Here is a 16,035-nt window from a genome sequence, read left to right as displayed (position 1 = left end):
GGGGACTGGAGAGGGATAGAGACCCCAGCCCACCCAGCCACCCTGAGGCCTGAGCCCTAACCCAGGGCCAGCTAGCAATGACTCTAGGCCACACTTACCAGGCCCAGGCTGCTCCATCCTGGGCAAATGGGAGTAGCCAGGCCCTTAAGAGCCAGTCCCTTCCCAGAGCCCTGCCAACCTGTGAGGCACTCTGAACTCTCCCTCCTCTGGGGCCAGGACTGGCGAGGGTGTCTGTGGACCACAGCGCCCATGATGGAGACCCAGGTGCCTAGCTTCAGCCCCTCCATGCCCCTGCCCTGACTGGGCCTGGGTCTTGGAGCCCCAGAGGAAGAAGGTGAGGGGCCTTTGGTGGCCTCCCATTCTCTGTGGGTTCTTGTCCCTGTGGGCCCAGTGCTCTGGCCACCAGCTGCCTGTGTGGCTGTATCACTGTCCCCTTGCCTCTTGCTCTCGACACTGAGATAACCCAGCTCCATCCACGGCTCACCAACCTTTGTTCCAGGTGACTTTGCACCAGCCTGAATCACCCCCTAATTGCTCTCCTGGGAGATCTCAACTTTCCACTTCTCATGGGGGTTCCTTTTCCCCAGGATTGCAGCTGCTCAGCGGCTGAGTGCCTACTAAGAGCCTAAATTAGGACTCCCAACTTCCCACTCGCCTCTCTGTGACCGGCTGGCCAGCTCCTCCGTTGCCCCCTCCTCCAAGCAGCCTTCCCAGGGCTGTCCCTCTGAGCCTGCCCCACCAGTAAGTCCTCAAGTACCAACTGATTAGCCAGGTCAGGTGGGTACTTGGCCCAGGGCAGAGTTTATATATTATATATTGGGGCTCCCCCTAAAAAGAACTGATACTGTATGAGCCCAGCTAAGTGCCATCCCATTGCGTCTTCCCCACAGTCCTGTGAGAGAGGGACCACCACTTTACAGACGGGGAAACTGAGCCTCAGGGAGGTCAAGTAACTTGCGTAAGATCACACAGCCAACGTGGCCAAAGTGGGATTGGGATTTAAAGCCAGTAAACTTGGCTTCAGAGAACTAGTGGCAGATTTGAAGAAAGCTGGAAACTGGCAGGAAGTAGGCCCTGGAGGAAAGGGAGACCCTGAGGATGCCCACAGGGGGAGGCTGCTCTGCTCTCGTCTCAGGCAGGGATCACGTGACCCAAGGTCTCCTCTTCCCTGACCAGCTCAGTCTCCTGCACCAGCATGCTCTGTGACCACAAGGCAGCCCCCGCTCCTTTTCTGATCCTAACTAACTTCCCCTTTGGGTTTTGCGGAGCTCAGGGACAGGGCACCAGGAGGAAGCAATGCCCACCCTGGCTGCACTCTGAGCAGACTCTGAGGACGGCCTCGCGTCCCCTGCTTGGATCCTGGCCCTGCCCTCCGACCTGGCTCACCTCCACCTGCCCAGCTCTGTGCCTGCCCTGCTGAGCAGGGTCATGTTCTGTGGATGAAAGGCCAGGGACTCCTTTGAGGCTCCCCACCCCCTCCAGGGCCAGGTGGTTAATGTATAACCAGGTGTGATTTCCAAGAAACCTGGACCATAAATGGGCCTGGTGATGTCACCCAGCTTCTTGCCCAGACGTGGCCAAACCGGCTCCTGTGGGCCCTAAGGAGAGTGGAGGGTCCACAGACGAGGGCAAGTGTAGCTGGGGGCAGTGTTCTTCCTGCTGAGGTGGAGGCCGGTACCCTCCTGGCCCCCTTCCTGCTCCCCTGCTTGGGACCACCCAGGCTCCCAAGCAGCCCCTGCCTGGTGGGGGGCCTCGCCCTGACTTTTGGGTCTAAAGGCCTCAAAGGCCCTCTCCCCACTTCCCCCATCACAGCTGCTGACCACGTGCACTATCAGACTGAGTCCAGCCCAGGCTTGGCCAGCCGGGGGTCCTCAGGGTGGGCCCCAGTTCAGGTTAGCACAGGGCCAGTCACTCCAGGACCGCTGAGGGACTGCCAGACCTCCAACCCGGTCCCCCATCACGCACCTTCTGATCTTCCCTTTGCTCGTCTGCAAAACTAGGACAAAACACTCATCTCCAAAGGCTGAGGATTGCTGGAGCCCCAGGCAGGAGCATCCCTAGGGCCTGACCCTGCGCAAGACCCCAAGCCTCTGGACTTCACCTCTCCAGTGTGAACCTTGCTTGTGGAGAGAAAGGGGAGCAGGGGTCCTTTCCTGCCCCCATTCTCCCAAGTTGGTCAGGCCCTTGGTGGCCTGAGGGTAGGGTAGGGGGGCCTTCTGGGAAGCTGCAGAGGCTACAGACAAAGAGGAAGCCCTGAGTACCACCCCTCCACCCGCTGGGGTCTGAAAGCCAGATAGGCCTCCAGGAGCAGCAGCTCTGTTTCTAGAAACAGAAACGTGAGCCCATCAGGCCTTTGCGGTGGAGACTTGGGAAAGGCAGCTGCAGATATTTCTAAAATTAGGGGAAGGGGCTGCAGGGGGCACAGAACGCAGGAATTTCAGGCTTAAGGGACACCTGCTGTCTGGCCAGTCCAGACCCATTTGCCTTTTTGCCTTGGCTTGTTTCATGGGTCTAAAAAATGCTGACTGCGAGCAGGTCAAAACACGCCAAGGTGAGCAAGAGAAGAGGCAGGAGTCTCTCTGCAGTAACATCGGGGGACAGAGCACAGAGGCAGAAGCAAAGGGACCTGCTCGCCCTTTGCTCCAGTGCCCATTCCTCAGAGGCACCAGACACGCTGGAATGCCCGCTCTGCCCCAGCCTCGGCAGGACCCGTCTCCTCCCATCTCTGGATGATATTTTGTTCACTTAGCTGCTTGCTCACAGCCAGTCTTCCCGCAGCAGCAGCAGTGTTCGCCTTGCTGCCCACAGAGCACACTGTGGAGTCCTGGAGGGATTTTGTTAAATATACACATAGATAAGGCTCTTCCCCCTTCCTTGCTTCATTCACAAAGCAACGTATGATGAACATCAACCACACAAGCGCCAATCCACGCTTTTTAATAGCTGTATAATATTCCACACTGGGGAGATGCCTTCCCTACCCTCGGCCAGTCCCCAAGTGATGGGCATCGAGTTATATCCGGGTTTGTTTGTGTTTGTTTCTCCTACTACACATCTCTTGGCCTATCTGCAAAGAGAAATGAGACTGTCTATAGGCTGGACTCCTAGAAGTGTGATTGCTGGGTCATGGAGTATGAATATTTTAAATTTTAATAGATACTGCCAAATTACTTTCCTAAAAAGATGTAGCAATTCACAGTTGCAGGCAGCGTGTGCATGCCTGTCTCCCCACATTCCAACCCACAGCCAACACTGGCTGGTATCAATCTTCTTTTTTTGCCAGTCTGGGTGTGCTGGGGCTAGTGGAAGGCATAGTCATTATTTTAACTTGCGTGATTCTGATTTTTAGTGTCTTTTCTTTTCTTTTTTTTTAAATCTCACATGTGCTTATTGTTTGTTAGCATTTCCTCCAGTCTTTGCCAAAAGTCTCTGAGGACTGCCTTTGGGGGTGGGGTGGGGAGGTGAACCTGTCCCCTGCAGAGAGGGCACAGGCCTGGGGTCTGGGGACTCTGAGACTGTGCACTCCCCAGCAGAGCCAGAGTATTTCCGCATCAACCAGGAGGGGCTGGGCCCGGGGGTCTCTGGCTCAGACGCCCCAAAGCCCGGGGACTTGCCCAAGGTCAAGGCACCGAGGGTGCCGCCGGGCTGGGCCGCAGCCAGGCTGCGCCTCCGGAGCGCCTTCGCCCTGCACCAAGACCGCCCGGGAGATGCCTGCGGGCACCTTGGAGAAGGTCTGCGGCTCGGGGCCAGCTCGGACGGGGCAGGAGAAGGAGGGGCGGCGGGGGTTTGGCAGTACCTGCTGTGGAAGCCCTGGACGCCCTCGCCTGGCCCCTCGCCGCGACCACCGCGGGGACTGGCAAGACGAGGGAGGGCAGGAGCCATGGTGCAGACAAGCCCAAGCGTCCTCAAGTGCCTGGTGGCCCTCCTGCCTCGGTTTCCCGCTAGGAGGCAGGCGGGGTGGGGGTGGGGGTGGGGATCCAGAATGTCCAAAGGCCTGAGGTTCCGGCTTCGGGATCCGGGGCGGGCGTGGGGTGGGGTAGGCGGGCTGCGCGGGGTCCCGGCGAGGGGATAGTCGGGGTGGGCTGCCTGGGGTGGGGGGGCTCTGGGGGGCTGCGGGCGGCGGACAAAGCGACGGCACCACCCCGTAGCGCGGCCCAATGGAATGAATGGGCTATAAATAGCGGCCAATGGGAGGCCCGCGTCGTGCCCCTTAAGAGCCGCGGGAGCGCGGAGCGGCCGCTGTTCGCCTGCGCCGCGCCCTGAGCTGCCGACCGACCGAGGACCCCCGCCCCCGCCCGGCTGCTCAGTGAGTGGGCCCGAGGGCGGGGGTGTGGGGGTGGGTCGCGGGGCACCGGGGCAGGGGCGCTGCGCATGGAGGGGGCTCGGGGGGCGCGGCGTCGCGCGCTCCCGGCACGCCGGGGCCCGCCGCCTGGAGCGGGCGCGCCAGCCAGGCCGGGTGTCCTGGGCGATGTGGTAGCCCCCTGCGCGCAGTGCCGACCCCGCTGACCTTGGCCGCGTCCCGGGCGACCGGTGCCCGGGTCCCTGGGTGGTTAGCAGGTCCCCAGGAGGCCCGGAGCCTCGGGTGCCCGCTGACCCCCGCGTCTCCCCGCAGCCCGCCGCCGCCATGCCCTTCTCCAACAGCCACAACACGCTGAAGCTGCGCTTCCCGGCCGAGGACGAGTACCCCGACCTCAGTGGCCACAACAATCACATGGCCAAGGTACTGACCCCCGAGCTGTACGCCGAGCTGCGCGCTAAGAGCACGCCGAGCGGCTTCACGCTGGACGACGTCATCCAGACTGGCGTGGACAACCCAGGTACGCGCACACCAGTCCCGGGGGCAGGGTGCCAGCGCCGTATCCGCGGGACAACCCGCGGCTAGGGCCCAGAGCCCCCCCCACCCCATGCCAGTCCCCCTCGGGCCAAAGTCCGGGCGCCCTCTTCCCGCGCACAGCCGCGGGGTCCTCGGCGGCTCGCTGAGGCCTGGCAGTGACGTCACTGTCCCCACTCCGCGGCCCCCCCCCACAGGCCACCCCTATATCATGACCGTGGGCTGCGTGGCTGGCGACGAGGAGTCGTACGACGTGTTCAAGGAGCTCTTTGACCCCATCATTGAGGATCGGCACGGCGGCTATAAGCCCACAGACGAGCACAAGACCGACCTCAACCCCGACAACCTGCAGGTGCCGGGCGGCCCGGGGCGGCGGGTCGGCCTGGGGAGGGGTCTCCCGGAGCTCACCTCTGCTTGGCCCCCAGGGCGGCGACGACCTGGACCCCAACTACGTGCTGAGCTCGCGGGTGCGCACGGGCCGCAGCATCCGCGGCTTCTGCCTCCCCCCGCACTGCAGCCGCGGGGAGCGCCGCGCCATCGAGAAGCTTGCCATCGAAGGTAAGGGTCGGGCCGGCCGGGCCACGGTCCCGGTCCCGGTCCCGGTCCCGGCCCCTGCCGGCTTGTTTACTAGTCACCCGAGCCGCCGCCGACGCCGCGCTCTTATCTGCGCTCTGGCTCCGGTTTCCCGGAGGGACCAAGGCCCAGCCCCGCGCCTACAGCGTCCTGGGGCCCGGCGAGGGTCGGCTTGGGCCGGGTCACCGGCTCGGCCCGCCGCCCAGACCGGGAGGACTGGACTCCAGCCAAGCCGAGCGGGCACGGGCAGGTGGGGCGGATCCGTGTCGCTAGGGGTGGTGGCGGTGTGGGACAGGAGCCCACCCGCTTGTCCTCCTGAGTGCGCCCCTCCGCAGCCCTGTCGAGCCTGGACGGTGACCTGGCGGGGAGGTACTATGCGCTCAAAAGCATGACCGAGGCGGAACAGCAGCAGCTCATCGACGACCACTTCCTTTTCGATAAGCCTGTGTCGCCCCTGCTGCTGGCCTCAGGCATGGCCCGCGACTGGCCGGATGCCCGCGGCATCTGGTGCGTACTCCCCAACCCCCCCTCCCGCGGGTCCCCACTCCCCCACTTCGTCCTCTCCCTGGCGAGGCCGAGGAGGAAGAGGGAGGGGCCGCACTCCTGGGATGGGTTTGGTGCCACCCAGGCCTCCTTGCAGGTGACCTCACCTCGCAGGTAAGTGAAGGACCCCGGCTAGTAGAGGCCTCAGCCTCTCAGGATCTTAGAGGTGGGGGGAACAGTCGTGTTGGCTTTCCTCCTCCACCCCCCTCTGGGGAGCTGGAGCTACTTGTTTTCTCTCCTTTCCCACCCGCTTCCCCGCGGGGAGTCAGTCAGGTGCTGGGTGACGCAGACGCTTCCTGGAGTGGGCGGTGGGGGAGGAGGGCTTACAAGCTCCTGTTCACACTGTGCGTGTATCGTGGGGCTTCCGCGCCCAGCTACAGCGCATCCCCCTGTAGGGGGGCTGTGCTGGCTGCCTCTGCCCCTTATCCCCTTGGTGGGGACCACACAGTACCCGATGGGCAAGCTGGGGAAGCAGCTCAGGCCTCTCTTTCTGTCCCCTCTCTGAGCTGTCCTGGCCTCCCTCCGTGCCCCCAGGCTGTTGACGGGGCTGGAGTCCGGGCAGCGGCCCCCGCTCCTGGGTACAGCTGGGATGAGCACCCCAGGGACCTGGGAAGTGCCTCCGGTCTGGGGACCCCCTAGAGTTTGTTTTCTGGATGTGCCCTGAGACCACAGTCCAGGGAGGAGGCTTGACTGTGCCCCTCCCCCAGGCACAATGACAATAAGACCTTCCTGGTGTGGATCAACGAGGAGGACCACCTGCGGGTCATCTCCATGCAGAAGGGAGGCAACATGAAGGAGGTGTTCACCCGCTTCTGCAATGGCCTCACCCAGGTCAGGCCTGGCCCCCGCCACCTGGGCTGGCACAGTGGGGGCTGGGTGCCAGGGAGGGGGCAGGGCCAGGCCCCCCGGTTCAGGCAGAGATGTAGGTGCCCCATTAACCTCCTGGGGAGTCCAGGTCTCAGTTGCCTCAGGGTCCTGCCGGGGAGCTCCCGGGTCTCAGCTGGTCCCCTGGGGCATGTCTCAGCCAGGCCTCCCCTCTCACACCTCCACCTCCAGATTGAAACGCTCTTCAAGTCTAAGAACTACGAATTCATGTGGAACCCTCACCTGGGCTACATCCTCACCTGCCCGTCTAACCTGGGCACAGGGCTGCGGGCAGGGGTGCACATCAAGTTGCCCCACCTGGGCAAGCATGAGAAGTTCCCGGAGGTGCTCAAGCGGCTGCGGCTTCAGAAGCGAGGCACAGGTGAGTGGGGTGGAGCGCCTGCAGGCACCCCTCTCTGCCGGAGCAGCCCACCCCCCCCCCCCCACCCAGGCCTGCTGACCTGGCTGTCTCCCCAGGTGGTGTGGACACGGCTGCCGTGGGCGGGATCTTTGACGTCTCCAACGCAGACCGCTTGGGCTTCTCGGAGGTGGAGCTGGTGCAGATGGTGGTGGACGGCGTGAAGCTGCTCATCGAGATGGAGCAGCGGCTGGAGCAGGGCCAGGCCATCGATGACCTCGTGCCTGCCCAGAAGTGAAGCCCTGGCCTGCATCTGCCGCCACCTCCAGCCCTGCTGCTTCCTAACTTATTGTCCGGGCAGTGCCCACCATGCACCCCTGAGGCTCGCCGTTTGGCGGCTGAGCCCTTAGCCTTGCCGTAGAGACTCCCGTCGCCCTTGGTAGAGTTTATTTTTGTGATGGCTGAGATGTTGCTGATGCTGAAATAAACTAGGGTTTTGGCCTGCCCCAAGTCTGAGTGGTGCCTCCCCTTTCCAGGGGCAGCCCAGGGCTCAGCAGCCCGGCTCTGAGGCCTGAGTCTTGGGTCTGCCCTTTGTGCTTCAGTGTAAGCTGGGACAGTAAGTAATCGGGAGGCAGGCACCCTGCTGTACCCACCTAGTCCTGTTCCATGAGCCTCTCCGCCATCCTGTCTACTTGGCTTCCCTGCAGGCCTGGGGTGGGCTGGTGGGGGAGGGACAAGAAGGGGGAGGAGCTCCAGGGTGGCAGAGCCCCAGCCTGAGCATCGAAAGGATTTTGGGGCCTGGGGCGTGGAGCCCGGCACTTTGCTTAGCCCCATCCTGTAGCCTGGGGGAGCTGTGGACGCTGGGGGGAGGGCAGGAGCCCAGAAACTTGATACCTTTTCCCCCAAAACCCTCTTCCTCTTCTTCTTGCAGGCAGCTGCTCCCTCTCCCACCTCAACACCTACTCCATCTCCTAAATAATGTCTCTCCTCCCCTTCCTTCCCTCCCAGCCTCCCATTAGGCTGAACTGTCCCCTCGCCCGCCCCTAGCCTAGCCCTCCAGCCCCTTCCAGGAAGCCCCAGGGCCCCGTCAGTCCCCCTCCTCCCTGCAGCCTCCTCTCCAGAACCCTCAGGTGCCCCAGTCCCTGGGCCCCCCATGGCAGGCCCCCACCAGAGGGTCCCCAAGCAGGAGGGAGGTTGGGGCTGTTCGGGACATGGCTTTCTGGTCTGTTTTCCAGCCACCTCCTGGCTGCTGCTGTCCCCATCTGGTCTCACTCGGGGGTCCCCACCATGGGTGGGCACCCTAGGTGGGACGGGTGAGCCAGCCGGGGTCCTGGGCCCGTCTTCCTTCGCCAGCTCCTCAGCTCTGCAGACGGTCTGTGCTGCCCCCTGCTGGCCAGGGCCGCCTCTGTCCTTCCGTTCCTCAGCCCCATCGGGGTCTGCGATGCCCAGCTCCCCATGCATCAGCCACACAGTCCTCCTGAGGTTATCCTGCACCTGGGAGAAGCCAGGCATGGCCTCCACGCCCTGGACTGGGCAGTCTTGCCCACTGAGGATTGGGGGCTCTCACGTCCCAGGGGCAGCTTGTCAACCCGGACCCCGAGGCCCAGGACAAGCAGGTTGGTGGGGCGGCAGTGGAGGAGGAGGTGCGCCCTGGTATCTGCCTCGGTGGCCAGGCTTGGTCTGAGGGGCCCATCCAGGCAGTGTCCAGGCTGGGGAGGGCTCTCAGGAGCCTTTGCCAGGGAAGGGGGCATGGGCCCAGAGGTTGGGTGAGTGAACACCTGGATAGGCTGGGCATAAGAGGGGGCAGGCCCCCAGGTGCAGAAGACTGGCAGGGAAGGGGTCTCTGCACCCACTCTTGGGGTCCCTGACTGGCCTGGGGGCTAGAGGCCAGTTCTGGGCTGGCCCTGTTGCCATGAAGTTCCAGGTCAGGGGCACACATCAGGCAGGGGGCCCCTTTTCTCAGCTTCCTCCTCCAGCCACTGTCCCCCTCCCGCCAGTGTGGGCTGGGCCAGGCCATACAGTGCTTAGTAGAGTCTGGAGACTCAGGGTAAAAAGGGCTGTGACGGCACGGGAGGTGTGCCCCTTCTCTGTGAAGGCGTCGCCCTGCAGAGAGGGGAGGCTGAGGGCAGCTCAGGAGAGAGCGGGAACAGTGGGAGGCCTCCCCCAGCTGGCCCAGGAGCTGCCCAGTCCGGCTGTGTCGCTACCATCCGAGGGGTCAGCAGGGTTCCTGGCCTGTCTGCCTGCGCCCACCCCGGGGCCCTTGCCCGTGCTCCCTCCAGCTGAAGGACCTCCTGCTTGCTCAGGCCCCCTCACCACCGCCTGGACTGAGCCCGGGGGCGCAGGCTCAGGAATGACTGTCCCGAAGCCACCCTCCCGTGTGCATGGGTACCTGAGGTCCCTGGTCAGGCAGGCATGTCACTTCCTGATAAAGAGAACGTTCCAACACTTCCCTTTCACCACCTGCGCAGGCCTCTCAGGGCTTGGCGCAGGGGAAGCCAACTCCCTCTGAGTGGCCTAAGCCTCGCCCTCTTGCCCTCGCCTGCAGCTGGGGTGGGGCACACACAGCACGTGGGCTCTCAGAAACCTGGTCGAGCGAGCAGGGCGGGCACAGCTCCCTGGGACCCTGGGGGGAAGCGTCTTCCACAGGCTCAGAGCTACGCCATCTCAAACCCACTGCTGCTTCCCTAGGCCGCTCGTTTTCCTCTCCACCGTTTTCCCTTTGCCTCACTTTTACTTCTCACTTTCTCATTTATTTTACCTGGCTGTACTGAATGCACGCTTGTAAGCTGTAAGCTGCATTAATTCTTTTTTAGGACAAGACAGAGCTGACTGTACACTCAGCAAGGGCACCTCTGTTCAGCAGTCCATGGACCCTTCAGCCACGATCCCTACAACCTCTCCCCCTTTCCTCTGGATTCAAGAGACCTCTAAACAGGGTGGTTTTAATTTTCCTGAAACCACGGTCAAACACGGAAGGTCTAAGAAATGCCCCACCACATGATGATACACACTGTATTTGCTCCGATCAGCACCAGTGAGAGCATCACACCTGTGTCACAGCCAGGGCCCAGCCAAGAAACTTCTCCACCGACAGCCGGCTGGCGGGAGGATGGGGGGCGGTCCCTGGGTACTGCCGGGCGCTCAGCACTATCACCAGCCTCCAACCTCTAGATGCCAGCAGTGTCACCCACCCCGATTGCCACAATGGAAAGAAAATGTCTCTAGGCATTGCCAAATGTCCCGGGGGGGGGGGGGCAAATTGGCCCTCAGCTGCTTCGAGAACCATTGCCCTACAGAGATAACGAAGAGATGCAGTCACTTAGAACAGGGAACAGCTGGTCAGGCCTCCAACAATAAAGGGTTGTTAAAAAACCAGGCCACCTCCCTCCCTCGATGTGGCGCCACGCGGGCCTCGACAGCAACGTGGAGAGCTCAGTGAGATGGTGACATGATTAAAAAAAGCAGAAGTGTAAAAGCAGGTTATAAAACAGCTTGTACTCTTGGGATCCCACACAGAACACGTATGGAAAAATCCTGAACAACAGTAGTCAGCTGTGGGTGGTGGGGTAACAGGTGATTTCCTTCTTTATACTTTATTTTCCAAACTTCCTACAGTGAACACATATTACTTATATAAATAGCTGAAACAAATTCTTTTTTTGAGTGGTTTAAAAAAAACACTCTACTGTGTCCCAGTTGGTGGGAGACCACTGAGGCTGCAGGGCTTCACCGCCACCACCCCCATTTGCTCTGGGTAAGCCTCTCCCCACCCCTGGGGTGGAAACAGTGAACTGGCTCAGGCGTCAGCACCACTGAGCCCACCCAGTTCCAAGTCCTGGGCTCTTTTCACTGCTCTGACTTTTCAGAACATCTTAGACCTCCAGTGTGCAGGACCTGCTGCTCTTATCGGTAGCTGAACTGGTGGCAGTTGCCTGGAAGGTCCTTCATCCCGCATTTCTACTTGGAGCTGCGTGGTGCCTACACCAAAGCCCCATAAAGTACCCTTGGGGGCACACACGTACTCACTTCACAGGTAACAAAGAAAACGATCTTTTCATTGGCAAGAAGTCATCTTGCTGCCTGTGAGGTTTCCAGTGAACAGAGGACAGAATTTCAGCTTGGAGAAGCAAGGCTTTTTGACCCTGCTGAGGGTTGAGGCTTTTCACATGTGAACTGGATGACAAAAATCCCAGTTCCCAAGTCTGGCTAGAGGCTTTCTGCAGGGATCCATTCCCAGCATCTGGACTCTCTACCTTTCTCCCCAAATCTGTGAAGATGTTCTGTTTGGTTTCAGAAGTTCTAACTTTCACACCTTTCCCAGAGTTGGGGTCTTGTCAAAATCTAAGGCTCAACCTAAATAATTAAGCTTAACACCCAGAAAAGTTAAGAGTACTCCTTCCAGCCCCTCCTGTTGCCGATAAATCTCTGTGCACTCTCCCCTTCTGCCTTCGTAGCAAAACCCTGGCTTTGAGCCTGGCATGCAACTGCCCAGCTAGAGGAGCACATTTCCAAGACGCTCTTGCAGCATCCGTGGCTGCAGGGAAAATGCTTCAGAGGCCACCTCAGACAAGGGGCACCCAAGCCCGGCAGGTGGAACACCCTCAAGTGTTTAACCTGGTGCACACGTGTGACAGCCAGTATCACTCCTGACCTGGCAATGGGGACTGGGGCGGGGTCCTGCCTGGCTACACACTCATCCCACTGCAATGTCAGGCCTGGCTTGGTGCCTGCTGGTCCAGGAATTTAGTTGGAACTGAGACCAATGGCTCTAGAAACAGCCTGGCTTTGGGCCCCTCCCAGCCAGCATGCACTCAGTCAGGATGGGACACACGTGACCAGAGACTGACGGCAGTGGCACCAACACCCCCAGACTTGTTCCCATCTGCCACCTCGGTCCAACCCGGGGCTCCCTTCTGCACGTCTGCACTCTGCCTGCTATGCACCTTGCTAGTCCCACTCAGTATTCTCCTTATTTCAACCCCCTCGTCGACTGATACCAAGCTGGGCGTCATGCTCCCTCTTACGGGTCACATCTCGTGGGGAGCCCAGACACCCCTGAGCGGAAGTGTGGAAGAGCACTTCTCTCGTGGGGTTCACAGGCGGACTTCGTCAATCCCTGAGCAGAGGTAGCGGGCGAGCACGTTTCTCAGCGGGCTTACGAATCTCCCTTAGGAAGTGTCGTGGCCGCACACCTTCCCTCCTATCCTGGATTCCTCTTATATCCTCCTCTCCTGACTTCTTGGACTGTCTATTGGTCCTTGAGCCTCCTTGGAGGCCCCTGGCTCTATTTGTTTCTCTTTCTTTTGTTTCAGTGATAAAGTTAATCTGTTTAGTTGGCTCAGGGCCTAGGTCTCCTCCCTCCATCTCTGAAGGATTGAGGCCCTGGGACTCTTGTTCCTTTCCTTGACTAATCCAAGGGGCATCCTCAGGCTAACCAACCTGGCAGATTTCAGGTTGGCTGGTGGCTCTCAGGGACCCCACTGTTGACACTGGGAGAATGCCAGGACAAATGACTACCATCTGGCCAGGATCAATCAGACCCCCGTCATGTCAAGACATCCCAATAAGAAATGGGGGCAACTACAAGCATCCTGAAGGACTCTCTGCTAGGATGCATATTAGCTAATTGGGGAAAACTTAGGATGGTTTAAGAAAAAAAGAAATTAATTTTCTTTTGCAATACTGCATGGCCCCAGTACGAACTAGGGGACCAAGAGATCCGGCAAAAAAAATTGGGCCATTAAATTATAATCCATCTTGCAGCTGGACTTATTTTGCAAAAGGAAAGGGGCTTCCCTGGTGGCGCAGTGGTTAAGAATCTGCCTGCCAGTGCAGGGGACACAGGGAAGATCCCACATGCTGCGGAGCAACTAAGCCCGTGCGCCACAACTACTGAGCCTGAGCTCTAGAGCCTGCAAGCCGCAGGTACTGAAGCCCGTGCGCCTAGAGCCCGAGCTCTGCAACAAGACAAGCCACTGCAATGAGAAGACCGCGCACTGCAACGAAGAGTAGCCCCCGCTCACCACAACTAGAGAAAAGCCCGCACGCAGCAACGAAGACCCAACGCAGCCAAAAATAATAAAAAATAAAAATTTATTAAAAAAAAAAAAAGAAAGGTAACTGGAGGGGAAGTCCCATCCATCCAAATGTTCATGACCCTATTCCATAATCCAGGTCTAAAGAACTCCTGCCGGGTGTGCCTGGCTCACACCCCTTTCCAAGTGCCTTCTTCCCCCACGGGAGCCCGATGTTTTAGATGACCCCTTATGAGTCCGCTTCCCTGGGGTCCACAACCAGGAACTCCTACCTCCTCCAATTCTGAGGGGCCACAGTCCTCCAGACCATTTACCCCTAATGCCCCGTCTGGGGAGCTGGAGACCCCAGACCCCCATAAATCAGCTCATGGATTTGGCGTGTGGAATATTTAACAATACAGATAGGGTTGAAGAGGCAAAAAGGATTCAGGGGTAACAGCAAAAAGCACAGTTACTGGCAGAGGCCCTAACCCCTGCACCATCTCAGGGTTTCCCACCCTTGCAAAGACCCATGGTGAGGACAGGATCCAGGAAGCCTAGATCAGAGCCACTGTCTCACTGAGAAAGGATCTGTTTTAAGTGTGGGTAACAGGGCCACTGGAAGAACGAATGCTCCCTGTATGGGAAAAGTCCACCAGGACCCTGCACAATAGATCAAGAGGGCCACTGGAAGTGGACTGCCCCCAGTCCCGAAGGGGACTCGGGGCTCTCAAACCAATGATGGCTGAGAGGACCAAAGACTGACAGGGCCGGGGACCCAGGACCCTCCCCAACTCCCCAGTGACACATGGTCACTTCCCTGGAGGAGCTTTGGGTAACCCTTGACGTGGCAGGTAGGAAAGGTATTTTCTTATTAGATATGGAGACTGCCTACTCTGTGCTGATTTCCCTGGACCCCTGTCCTCCTAATCCTCTAAGGTAACGGGGATTGATGGAAAGCCCCAAACCAAGTGCTGCCCATGCCTGAGTGCCCCATTCCCTTGTTGGGAAATGGACTTGCTCACTAAATTCCAGGCATCCACCAAGAAAAACAATTACTCTTGGCCAGGGGAGCATGCTTCAGTCCCAAGTGAGAGGAGGTCTCCATTCCACCCCATCTAAGTTTTAAAACTATGGGCTGTTAAACTGGTTCACAGTGCTAGAACCAAAGGTTGCTTTCTTCTGCATTCGCCCGCTCCCAGACTCCCAATATCACTCTTCCTTTGAGTGGGCAAATCCGGACACTGTAATGCCATGAATGCCTCCACTGTGTGTGCTTATAAAATTCAAGCCGAGGGTGCCTACAGAATAGGAATGGAATGAGTGAAAAAATTGGGCTAAAAATTGTCCAGCTATCTGTAAAAATGGGATCACATGAGGTTATAGGAAAGCCTCCTCAAAGGCCGGACTGAGGGCCATAATTTAAAAATTTCTTAAACCCAGGGAGGATCGCCCAAATTGTGTGTAAATAGATTACCAAAATGTGAGGCCACTGGTCTGACTAAACTAATCATACCTGATAGGAATTTTGGGGGAGGGCTTCTCCCCTAAGCTAAATAAGGAAAAGTAAAACATTCCAACATAGGTGAATGGGTATATCAGTCCTTCAGTATCACTGAGGTAGCCACCCAATTCTTTAAAAGAGCAAACAAAAAACTGTCCTTGTCTTACAAATCAAGTCTTTACAGGAACAGAGGTGTGGCTCCAAAAATAATCCAAAGCCCATCAATCCTTTTACCACTCCCAAAACCTTCCCTATTTATCTTAAGAGTTTTTGTTAAGTATTAAACAAAGGGGAAACCTAGGAGGAACTTGCCTATGCCTGTGAGATGCAAATGTCCTACCAGCAACTCTTGTCTCTGCCATCTTTTTTTTTTAAGGAGTTTTTTTTTTTTTTTTTTGCGGTACACAGGCCTCTCACTGTTGTGGCCTCTCCCGTTGCGGAGCACAGGCTCCGGACGCGCAGGCACAGCGGCCATGGCTCACGGGCCCAGCCGCTCCGCGGCATGTGGGATCTTCCCGGACCGGGGCACGAACCCGTGTCCCCTGCATTGGCAGGCGGACTCTCGACCACTGCGCCACCAGGGAAGCCCCAAGGAGTTTTTGATGTAGACCATTTTTAAAGTCTTTATTGAATTTGTTACAATATCGCTTCTGTTTCTTATGTTTTCATGTTTTGGCCGCAAGGCATATGGGATCCTAGCTCCCCGACCAGGGATCGAACCCGCACCCCCTGTGTTGGAAGGCAAAGTCATAACCACTGGACCACCAGGGGAGTCCCTCTGCCATCTTTTTAAAATGCAAATTTTGAAAAGGGGCATAAATAATTTGGAACTTGCCAAGGACAAATAAAAATCTTAGACACCTTCCATAAATATTAGTAGAAAGGGTTTAGCCATCTAGATAAGTGAGCTTGATTTGTTCCATCTGCCAGAACCCCAATTTTAATCCAACCTCTTCTGTAGACCGATGGATTTTACATTGCTGTACCTGACTCATGGCTCAAATTTTGGAATGGGAACTACGAGGCCTCTGAGTTTGTTTGTGTGCTCATTTGTATCTATATGTGTGTTGTAGATGTATGGTATTGCCAAAAATTAATTCGTAAAAGAGCTCTATTGAATTGACTTAAAGGAAATTAAGCATATATATAAATGCTCAGAAATAGAAAATAATCTGGCCAGAATGAATTTCAGGTTCATGTCATCTGGTATTGAAGGTGGCTTAAGCTTGTTGGTTTAATATAGACATGTCTTTAGTGTCATCAATGTTAAGTATAATACTTCTGTTGAACCTCGGTTTACTAGACCTTATATCTATTGCAAATTTGTCAGCAAGAAAAATAACTCAAT

At 57.9% G+C, this 16,035-nt stretch overlaps 2 protein-coding genes across 2 annotated transcripts; one reads left to right on the top strand and one right to left on the bottom strand.

Annotated features, from left to right (window-relative positions):
* Positions 1–3,586: 3,586 nt before the first annotated feature.
* On the bottom strand, positions 3,587–4,626 carry LOC114903947 (proline-rich protein HaeIII subfamily 1-like). The gene is made up of 2 exons (XM_029237170.1): positions 4,273–4,626; positions 3,587–4,171 (listed from the first exon to the last, which is right to left on the bottom strand). Exons 1-2 carry the CDS (start codon positions 4,624–4,626, stop codon positions 3,587–3,589), a joined length of 939 nt encoding a protein of 312 aa, XP_029093003.1.
* On the top strand, positions 4,234–7,679 carry CKB (creatine kinase B). The gene is made up of 8 exons (XM_029239722.1): positions 4,234–4,306; positions 4,613–4,817; positions 5,029–5,183; positions 5,257–5,389; positions 5,740–5,911; positions 6,655–6,778; positions 7,004–7,193; positions 7,289–7,679. The coding sequence occupies exons 2-8, from the start codon at positions 4,625–4,627 to the stop codon at positions 7,465–7,467; spliced, it is 1,146 nt and encodes a 381-aa protein (XP_029095555.1). The 5' UTR covers positions 4,234–4,306; positions 4,613–4,624; the 3' UTR covers positions 7,468–7,679.
* The last annotated feature ends 8,356 nt before the right edge of the window (positions 7,680–16,035 follow it).

Source organism: Monodon monoceros, unplaced genomic scaffold (assembly GCF_005190385.1).
Source record: "Monodon monoceros isolate NGI ecotype Baffin Bay Population unplaced genomic scaffold, NGI_Narwhal_1 Super_Scaffold_21, whole genome shotgun sequence".
Taxonomy (NCBI): domain Eukaryota; kingdom Metazoa; phylum Chordata; class Mammalia; order Artiodactyla; family Monodontidae; genus Monodon; species Monodon monoceros.
This window is presented reverse-complemented; position numbering and strand designations above follow the sequence as displayed.

Excerpts from the sequence above, each read along its gene's own strand:
- CKB (XM_029239722.1), top strand. The coding sequence starts at position 4,625 with ATGCCCTTCTCCAACAGCCACAACACGCTGAAGCTGCGCTTCCCGGCC. Across the intron at positions 4,818-5,028 it reads GACTGGCGTGGACAACCCAG|GCCACCCCTATATCATGACC; the intron begins GTACGCGCACAC and ends CCCCCCCCACAG. Across the intron at positions 5,912-6,654 it reads CCGGATGCCCGCGGCATCTG|GCACAATGACAATAAGACCT; the intron begins GTGCGTACTCCC and ends CCCCTCCCCCAG.
- LOC114903947 (XM_029237170.1), bottom strand. The coding sequence starts at position 4,626 with ATGGCGGCGGCGGGCTGCGGGGAGACGCGGGGGTCAGCGGGCACCCGA. Across the intron at positions 4,172-4,272 it reads GGGGCGGGGGTCCTCGGTCG|CCCATTCATTCCATTGGGCC; the intron begins GTCGGCAGCTCA and ends CGCTATTTATAG.